Source organism: Trachemys scripta, chromosome 8 (assembly GCF_013100865.1).
Source record: "Trachemys scripta elegans isolate TJP31775 chromosome 8, CAS_Tse_1.0, whole genome shotgun sequence".
Classification (NCBI taxonomy): Eukaryota; Metazoa; Chordata; order Testudines; family Emydidae; genus Trachemys; species Trachemys scripta.
This window is the reverse complement of record NC_048305.1, coordinates 56,068,356-56,078,998: the sequence shown is the minus strand read 5'-3', so window position 1 is coordinate 56,078,998 and position 10,643 is coordinate 56,068,356. Positions and strand designations below refer to the sequence as shown.

At 45.1% G+C, this 10,643-nt stretch overlaps 1 protein-coding gene across 1 annotated transcript in view; it reads right to left on the bottom strand.

The window, feature by feature from the left end:
• The window catches only part of RNF2 (ring finger protein 2), a 49,287-nt gene that overhangs the window by 2,550 nt on the left and 36,094 nt on the right, over window positions 1-10,643 (bottom strand). Inside the window, exons 5-6 of the mRNA XM_034780406.1 lie at window positions 3,176-3,448; window positions 1,707-1,878 (exon numbers count right to left, since the gene is read on the bottom strand). Of these exons, the coding sequence (XP_034636297.1) occupies window positions 1,707-1,878; window positions 3,176-3,448 (445 nt within the window). The remainder of the gene's footprint in view (window positions 1-1,706; window positions 1,879-3,175; window positions 3,449-10,643) is intronic.

Here is a 10,643-nt window from a genome sequence, read left to right as displayed (position 1 = left end):
TCGCTAGCTAGTTCATAGCATACAGATTAGATCTTAACTATACTGATCACCACCCTTTCATTTATTATGCTTTTTTTGCAGGGGGTGTATTTCTACCCCACCCCTGCCCAGTAGCACCAAACAATGTGCTAGTTGCTTTCCAAACACAAGAAATCATGATCTCTTTTCCTAAGAGCTTGCATGCTAACAAGAAAAACAAATAGACAAGAACAGGGGCAAGGAGACTCAACAAGCAGCAAAGTGATCAGAGGATGACCGTCATCACGATCTATCCAAACTGTTACTGGAACAATGAATTTTTGGTGTGCTGGGTGTATGATGGTGGGTTTTTGGGAGAAACAGACAAATGATGTGTAGAGGTTGGCATCACTGATGGATGGGGAAGCCTGCATGATGTGCAGAGCAACATAGGTGGATAAGTAAGGAGGGAGAGAACTATGCAGGACCTTGAAAGCAAAGAAATAAGCTCGAAGTTTCACTTTTAATTTATGCACCAAGACCTGAGGTCAGGCCTCCGCTTCCCTACCAACAGTCTGACTTTATGAAAAGCTAAAATGCAGTGAGCCAAGCTTCCTCTTCCTGTGGAAGAACCTGCACGAAGGGGCTGTGGGAGACGTGAACTTGGGTCATTCCAATAGGATGAGCAGGGAGTTCGCTACAGAAAGCATCATCTGCAATTAAGCCCTTTGTTTCCCACTGGACCAGGAGTCTTGCAGCCACCTCGCTGGGCCTCTGCTAATGTGGCTTTTGAGCAACTTTATGATATCATGTGCTCCTGGCAGTAGAGTATGCATCTCCCAGTTATCAGTCAGGGGATTATCCACCAATATGCCTGAAAATCTCTGAAAATCTTTTTCAGAAATCTTTCAAACGTGACTACAGATTGCCCTAGAAAGGAAATTGAGGCATCCCCAGAGTATGTGCGCTGCTACCCCTCTCCCAGCATTACAAATGGGAGGTGGGATGGGGTGGAATTTGGGGCTGAAGTCCAATGTATTTCACTTTTTTACCTGCAGAATCGCTAAACCTTTCTTGAATTAGTAAGACTGGCAGGAATTTAAAATAGCTAGTGTTACTGAGTATTCATCTAGCTAACTACTGTATTGTATTTTGACTGAATTTTTGTGGATTGTGCTCATTTAATATTTGCCTGTCTGAAATACTACTTATGTGTGAATTTGACTTTATATCAATAGATGTGCCTCACACTGATAAAAAGCCAGACTGAATTTGGCTAGGAAGTGCTACCACCGTTGGGCAATGAAGGACATTCTCAATAAGCAAGTCCTCAAATCAAAGTACCACTTTTTTCCTCCTAAATTTTTACCTATAAAATAAAGAGCCATATCTTCAGCTGGCATAAATTGATAAAATCCCAATGATGTCAATGGAGCCACACCATTTACCCTAGCTCAGGGGATTGTTCCCAGAGCATCCGCACATTTACATGCCACTCCTTTTCTACTATCAATGCTTTTGCTGTATGCAATCGCTACAGAACAGACTTTTGCCTAAAACGTCACAGCAAATAGTGCTGGTGCTATGCTTTTAAAAATGGATTATGAATACAATCCATAGACCAATTTATAGACAGAATCCAAACCAATCACAATAGGATAACAAATCCATTATGCCTTCAAGTTGTAGTATTGTTGGGTCTAAACATTTCTAAATTAGATAGAGTATCAACCAGATCAACTACTCACAGTGTACTGGCCATTGGCCGTAGCAATGTAAATTGTGTACTGCTTCTCACTGGCTGTGTCAAGATTCATCTGGTTTGACTCTCCTTTGCTCCGAAGTTCCTCCAAAGCCAACCTCACAGCTAAGTACTTAGACAAGTGATCAACTGTGGCATTGCCCGAGGTCTTTATATATCTGCAACAGTAGCAACAAAGACAACCAAACATATTTGAATCACTTGTGCAGAAAAAGGCACTAGATAAGCTTCATATGTAAAAGTAAACAAACTTGTACGTGAAGAGTACAGAGTGCCTCAAAGTTTTCTCTCAAGATACAAAAGAAGCAATTTACTGAACAAGGAAAGAAGTCCTCACACCTCTTTCACTCTCCTCTTCCACAGGCTCCCACTCTACTTGTGGATAGGAAAGATTACTACTTTGTCATCTGCCTGAATTAACTGATCGTGTGAGACATTTTAAAAAAAAGTAAATATTCTGGAGTGCTCAAATCCTCTGAACACAGATGTGTGACATCAATTCAATGGACAAGAATTGGATACTTGGCATGCGCTGTGACCTCTTTCCTTGTCCTACCTAGCTACTCTTCATTGACTCCTCATTCTCTGGAAATCTAAACCAAAGAGTGAGATTTTCAAAAGTGCCAAATGGCCTGGGATGTTGTAATTTTCTAGAACCCATGAGAAAGCTCTCGTGCTGAAGAGGAGTAAGAAAGAAGGTTCCAGATTTTTCAGGAAACTCTAGAAAAAAATACACCTCTACCCCGATATAACGTGACCCGATATAACACGAATTCGGATATAACACGGTAAAGCAGCGCTCCGGGGGGGGGGGGGGGGGGGGGGGCTGGGCACTCTGGTGGATCAAAGCAAGTTCGATATAATGCAGTTTCACCTATAACGCGGTAAGATTTTTTGGCTCCCAAGGACAATATTATATCGAGGTAGAGGTGTACAAACCTGCATACTGTAGATACCAGAACTTATGAGCATGGATCTGGACATTACACAGAATTTAGGGTGAGATTCACTTTTAATGGGACTTGTGCTCCTGAGCCACTTTTGAGAAATTTCACTCTTCTTTCCCAATTTCCAAAGACAAAGGAATTCACATGTTGATCCATTCAGTTACGCTCTAACGCTTACATAAGGCTTATTTTTATATACATATTTTCAAAAGGAGTGAGGAGGGACTGGAATCTAAAATCATCTGTGGTCTTAAAATGCTGTTAACCAAGAACAGAGGTGTGTTCTTAACTGTTAGGAACTTTTTCTGCAATCAAAGGGTTAAAACAGACTATGATACTATAAAATATGAACAAAAATAATTGGCTACCCTATGGAGAAAGTGCATTCAGTTCAACAGGACAAGGTGTAACTAGAGAAGAAATGTCTTCATTTGATTTAAAAAAGCCTGAAGAAACAACATATTAAGTAACAGTAAGAAAATGATTACAAAATGTTGAAGATATTTACCTGGTCTGTGCACTGTCATCATTCTCCATGAGTGTAGGATGGGGCCTGAAGACTAGCTCTATTTCACTAGCACCGTCCATTACTGGGTCTATTGCCACAGTTGTATTGTTATTGTCCAATTCTAGCCCAGAATCATCTGATGTTTTGGTTCTTTTGTTACTAGGCCCTGCTTCCTGGTTGCTGTGTGTTGAATCATTGCTACAGTGTGAACTGTCACCATTATCCTCTGCTCCACTGCCATTCTCAATCTGTTGTTTCTTGCCTCGTTGTAGCCTGTTTGAAGATATATGTAAATAAAAGTGATTTCCTCAGCAGCTAATCAGCATTCAGAATTAATCAAATTTCTTTAAATTTTCACATGCTGGCTCACACAGTATCTCTCAAACAATTTTTTTCAATTGTCTATAATCAGTCACACACAGAGGGTGTTATAGTAAGCATATTTAAAGGCACCAACATTTCATAGCAATTATCAGTTATATGTTCAACAACAATGAATTTTTGTAAAATTCTTTTCCATAAAGCAACTATGCTTAAATATTTTGTTCTGGCACTGAAGCTATAAAAAGGATTTTCTTTTCTTTGCACGCATATTGTACACATGAAAAACTTTGTTTTAAAAAGTATAAATTCTTAAATAGATTCTTATAGAAATATCCCATACAGTTTAATAGCTTATATTTTTCCAAAAATTTATTGTAGCAGAAGGCCTTTGGCAACACAGGTCAATAATTATTTTCACACAAGACTGCAGGTTCTTTTCTCTACATTACTATGTTTCCTCGCAACACACACCTTTTAGGTAAAATTGTTATATATCAGAATAGTATATTTGCACCTTCCCATCCACGACAGATTGGAAAACTGAGCAACCTGTAAAGGACACTGTATACTATGTTTCCAAACATTACATATTTAATTGTATTAGATTTAATAATGCATTGCCAAAATATTAATGAGCTACAATTGTTTATGCCACCCTGTTCTTAGTTCTTTTATCTAAATATAATCCCATATGTATGCCACCATATTAGTTACTTTGAGCACTGTGAAAGAGTAATAATATCTGTACCACCAGTGTGAGTTTCAAGCACATTTTATTCTATAATTTATTTATACAAATTGTTTCTCTTTTAGGCTTAAATATAGTGCTACAGCAAGCTGAGAAATTCTATATATGCCTTTCAGCCTTGCAAAATAAAATGTCATTAAAATGTCCCAGTCCAAATGCAAGATCTATTTGCCTGTTCACCCCCGTCCCCCATGACAATAGACAATCAAAAACAAAAATCCCTACTAATGAGATTTTACTTACCCAACCAGAACAAAATCCCTTATCCCAGGTCAAGTATAATTTTGCAAGACAAAATATTAACAAAATTATGCAATATTATTAAAAAACTGTAGAGACCTTATGGTAGGACATGCTTTTCATTCTACGGGACCAATCAAAGAACTGATAAAACTAGCAGATTAACAAGGTGACCTGGGGGTGGGGGGGAACAGCCTTCAATAAACACAGAGCAGAATTATATTCTAAAACATCTAGATGTACCTTAGGGATGTTTTCTTCAGACACAAGGTTGCCCAAAAGGGGTGATTCTTTATACAGATTTCACTGTATTGTATTATTTGAGAATCTGTATGTTCATGTAAAAATACTGTGATGCCTATACTTTTACTGATTTGCAACCTGGGTTCTTACTGTGATACTGAGGTCCATCTTTTGCACACAATAACATCACTAATTTGTGAAGCCTAATATTTGGCTGTCATGGAGAGTTTGGGAAGTGATACAGGAACTCAAATTGCTGGTCAAGAGGTAGGAAATTTTACTTTAAGACTCTGATAAAAAGTATCTGGAAAAAAACGTTTACCTACCTTTCATAACTGTTGTTCTTCAAGAGGTGTTGCTCATGTCCATTCCATTCTAGGCATGTGCAAGCCCATGTGCATGGCAGGAGATTTTTGCCTCAGTGGTATCTGTAAAGAGGGTGCTACAGCTGACCTAATATACCATGCATGGGTATATTAGGCGCTGCCAACCATACGCCCTCTCCGTGCCTTCTTTCTGGCAACTCCGACAGAGGGACAGGAGGGAGGGTAATGGAATGAACATGAGCAACACATCTCGAAGAACAACAATTACAAAAGGTAGGTAACTGTTTTTTCTTTTTAGAGTGCTTGCTCATGTCATGGCCATTCTAGGTAACTCACAAGCAATATCCCTGGTGGCAGGCTCGGAGTTCACGGCTGTGTAGCTTGCAACACAGCTCTACCAAAGCTAGCATTGTCTCAGGCTTACTGGGTGAGCGTATGAAATGTAAACAGGTGGACAGATGACCAGATCGTGGCCCTGCAAGATATCATGAATCGGTACCTGGGCCGGGAAGTCTGCAAACGATGCCTGCGCCAAAGTCGAGTGGGCAGTCACAGACACCAGTGGAGGCACTTTTGCCAGGTCATAGCAGTAATGGATGCAGGTTGTGATCCAGGATCAAATCCTCTGCACCGACATTGGGCGATCTTTCATCCTGTCTGCCACCACAACAAACAACTATGTTGACTTACAAAACACCTTGGTCCTGTTGATGTAGAAGGCAAGCACCCTCCTGATGTCCAGGGTATGCAATTTGCACTCCTCTTACAATTTATGAAGCTTTGGAAAGAAGATAGGTAAGTATATGTCTTGACCGGTTTGAAATTGTAAAACTACCTTCGGCACGAACGTAGGATGCGGATGCAGTTGGACCTTGTCCTTGTAGAGCATTGTATAGGGTGGCTCTGAAGTAAGTGCCCTGATCTCAGAGACCCTACGGGTGGACATTATTGCAACCAGGGAAGAAACTTTCCAGAAGAGGAGAAGGGGGCAGGAGATAGAGGCTCTAAGGGAGGACCCATGAGCCACAACAACATGAGATTCAGGTCCCAGGAGGGATGGGATCCCTGACATGTGGGAAGAGACGCTCCACACATTTCAAAAAACGGACTGTCATGTCATGAGCAAAGACCAACCTGCCCTGGAGTGGAGAGTGGAAAGTTGAAATAGTGGCCAAGTGGACTTTGATCGATGACAGGGAAATGCCTGGAGCTTGAGGGGCAGAGATAGTCCAGGATCGCCTGCAGCGAGGACTGCTCAGCCCGAATACCCCGGTCTGAGGCCCAGCACAAACGTTTTCCACTTGGCCAGGTAGGTTGCTCTGGTGGAGGGCTTTCTGCTACCCAACAAGACCTGTTGGACCCAGGCTGAGCATTCCCATTCCTCAGCAGTTAGCCATGCTGTCAAGTGCAGTGCCACCAGGTTCAGATGCAGAAGACTGCGGTGGTTCTGGGACAGCAGGTCCAGCCAGAGAGGTAGCTGCAGTGGGACAGCTACCAAAAGGGGCATCAACATGCCGAACCAGAGCTCCTGTGTGGCCTCGACAGCAATCAGGATCACCTTCGCCTTGTCCTATTTGATCTTCATAAGAACCTTGTGGATTAGCAGCACCAGTGGGAAGGCATACATCAGAGCCCCCGACCATGGGAACAGAAAGGTGTCTGACGGGGCCCCTGTCCAATCCCCAGAACAAGCAGAACACGTGACATTTCCCATTCTGATAAGATGCGAACAGATCCACCTGGGGAGTCCCCACCTCTGGAAGATCAAACTGACCACCTCCAGGTAGATCGACCGCTTATGGGGAGACGAGAAGGTCCTGCTAAGGCGATGCGCTACCACGTTCTTGGCCCTGGGCAGATGCATGGTCACCAGATGGACGGCATGCTGCACACAGAAGCCCTACAGGTGGAAAGCTTCTTGGCAAAGGGCTGATGACCTGGCTCCACCATACCTGTTGATATAATCCATCACTGCAGTATTGTCTGTCAGGACCTGCACCACCTTGCCCTTCATGTGGGGCAGGAAAGCCTGGCAGGCCAGGCAAACTGCTTTGAGCTCTCTGATGTTTATGTGAAGGGACAGATCGTCCCACGAGCAGTGGCCTGTGTGCTGAGCTTGCCCAGGTCGGTTCCCCAACCCAGGTCTAAGGCATCAGAAACCAGGGTCGGGGGTTGTGAAGGGAACTTCCTCCAACACCGATTCGGGGCTCAACCACCAATCCAGGAATGATTGGATGTGAACCGGCACCCGGACCACCTGGTCTACAGCATGTCTATTGGGGATGTAGACCGACGCCAACCACGCCTGCTTTGGTTGGAGATGGATCCGGGCATTCTGGACCACGTACATTCATGCAGCCATGTGGCCCAGGTGTGAGCAGTGGTGAGTGAGTAGTTTTTCATATAGAAGATCAGGTCCGACATAGCCTGGAAACACACCTCCGGAAGGAAGGCTCTGGCTCGTGTGGAGTCGAGAACCGCCCCAATGAACTCTAGTCATTGCACCAGCCTTAAGGTCGATTTCTTTTTGTTTACCAATAGGCCCACTTGCGGTGGGTGGAATGAACCAGATCGAGGCTCCTCTGCACCTGTTCCCAAGATCTGCCCTTGATGAGCAAATTGAGATATGGGCAGACCTGAACCACTCGGCGCCTGAGGTAAGCAGCCACTGGTGCCATACATTTTGTAAACACCCTCGTGGCAGATGAGAGGTCAAAGGGCAGCGCCGTGAACTGGAAATGGCGCCCGCCCACCACAAAATGAAGGAATTGTCTGTGACCTTGGAAGATGCAGATATGGAAATAGGCATTCTTCAGATCGAGGGCGGCGTACTAGTCTCCCACATCTAGGGAGGGGATGACGGAGGCCAGGGAGACCATGTGTAACTTCAAGTTCTTGAGCGACTTGTTGAGGCGCTGCAGGTCCAGAATGGGTCTTAGACCCCCTTTCTCTTTCAGAGTTAGGAAATAGGAAATAACAGGAATTAGAATCCTTTTCCCCTCACATCCCAGGAGACCTCCTCCACTGCCCCCAGTTGCATGAGGTTCTCAACCTCTTGAATGATGAGTTGCTTGTGAGACGGGTCCCTGAAGAGGGACAGGGAAGGTGGGAGGCAGCCAAGAATTGCAGGGTGTAGCCCTGAGATACAATGTCTAGTACCCAATGGTCTGAGGTGACCCATGACCAGGCCAAACTGTAGGGACAATGAGGGTTGAGGAAAGAACAAGGCAGATCCAGGGAGTTGACTGGGGCATCACTCTTGAGCCCATCCTCAAAAATGAGCACTTCTCACCCCAAGAGGCTTCGATGGACCGGGATTGCACAGGGAAGTGGGAGAAGGAAAGTCGGCGATGACCAAATCTTGTGTCTCTATCCCTTCTCATCACAGGCCCCTGTCGAGGCTGCCAAGGCCTTAGCGGTGGGAGTGGCTGGAACTGCTTCCTCATCAACTGCAGCATATGCAGACTCAGCAAGCAAAGGGTGGCTGAGTATCCTTCAGTCCATGCAGCCTCGGGTCAGTCTGTCCTGTGAAGAGACCATTCCCATCAAAGGAAAGATCCTGGATTAAGGCCTGCATCTCGTGGGACAGGCCAGTGGTCTGAAGCCAGGAGCTGCTCCTCATGACCACCGCGACCACCGTAGCTGCTCAATCGGCCACGTCCCACGCTATTTGGATGGAGCACCTTGCATCCATTGTATTCTCCTCCACCAGGGCCCTGAATTCCTGGGCTGAGTCCTGGGGCAGTGAGTCCCTGAATTTATGAAGAAAGTCCCATAAGTTGAAGTTATACTTCTACAAGAGAGCCTGATGGTTGGCCACCCAGAATTGAAGGCTGGCCGTCAAATAAATCTTTCTCCCAAAAAGGTCCAGTGTCTTGGCCTCTTTATTCTTGAGGGTCAAACTGGTTTGCCCTTATCTGTCCTTCTCGTTGGCCACCGAGACGATCAGCGAGCCCGGAGGAGGGTGGGTACACAAATATTCAAACCCTTTGGCCGGGAGGTGTCTGGGTTCCTTACCACCTCCTGGAATCAGTGGCAGATCCCTGTGCAGGCTAGAGGGCCCTATCGGGGGGGGCATATCCATGTGGCTCTGTGTGGACTGTTGGCCTGAATTGGGTCCTTTGCCCTTCTTGCTTGGTGCCAGGGAGTCACTTCTTTGACCTCTTCTTAGATACTGGTGCCGGAGGTGCACTGCGCACCAAGGCTGAGGTGCTCGGGGCAGAGTCTGGCCAGGAAGGCTTGGACACCAGGCAGAGAACAGCCTCCAGGAGGAGGGCCCTCAAACAGATGTCTTGCCCTTTCTGAGTTGTGGGACGAAAGTTCTTACAGATGCGACACTTCTCCTTCACATAAACAACAAGGAGTCTGGTGGCACCTTAAAGACTAACAGATTTATTTGGGCATAAGCTTTCGTGGGTAAAAACCTCACTTCTTCGGATGCATAGAGTGAAAGTTACAGATGCAGGCATTATATACTGAAACATGGAGAGCACAGAGTTACTTCACAAGTGGAGAACCAGTGTTGACAAGGCCAATTCAATCAGGGTAGATGTAGTCCACTCCCAATAATGGATGAGGAGGTGTCAATTCCAGGAGAGGAAAAGCTACTTCTGTAATGAGCCAGCCACTCCCAGTCCCTATTCAAGCCCAGATTAATGGTGTTAAATTTGCAAATGAATTTTAGTTCTGCTGTTTCTCTTCGAAGTCTGTTTCTGAAGTTTTTTTGTTCAATGATAGTGACTTTTAAATCTGTAATAGAATGACCAGGGAGATTGAAGTGTTAACTTACTGGCTTATGTACGTTACCATTCCTGATGTCCGATTTGTGTCCATTTATTCTTTTGTGGAGGGACTGTCCAGTTTGGCCAATGTACATGGCAGAGGGGCATTGCTGGCACATGATGGCATATATAACGTTAGTGGATGTGCAGGTGAATGAGCCCTTGATGGTGTGGCTGATGCGGTTGGGTCCTCTGATGGTGTCGCCAGAGTAGATATGGGGACAGAGTAGGCAACAAGGTTTGCTACAGGGATTGGTTCCTGGGTTGGTGTTTCTGTGGTGTGGTGTGTAGTTGCTGGTGAGTATTTGCTTCAGGTTGGGAGGTTGTCTGTAAGCAAGGACTGGCCTGCCTCCCAAGGTCTGTGAGAGTGAAGGATCATTTTCCAGGATAGGTTGTAGATCATGGATAATGCGCTGGAGAGGTTTTAGCTGGGGGCTGTATGTGATGTTCTGTTATTGTCCTTGTTGGGCCTGTCCTGTAGTAGGTGATTTCTGGGTACCCGTCTTGCTCTGTCAATCTGTTTCCTCACTTCCCCAGGTGGGTATTGTAGTTTACGAATGCTTGATAAAGATCTTGTAGGCATTTGTCTCTGTCTGAGGGGTTGGAGCAAATTCGGTTGTATCTTAGGGCTTGGCTGTAGACAATGGATCGCGTCATGTGTCTTGGATGGAAGCTGGAGGCATGTAGGTACGTATAGCGGTCAGTAGGTTTGCGGTATAGGGTGGTGTTTATGTGACCATCACTTATTTGCACTGTAGTGTTCAGGAAGTGGATCTCTTGTGTGGACTGGTCCAGGCTGAGGTTGA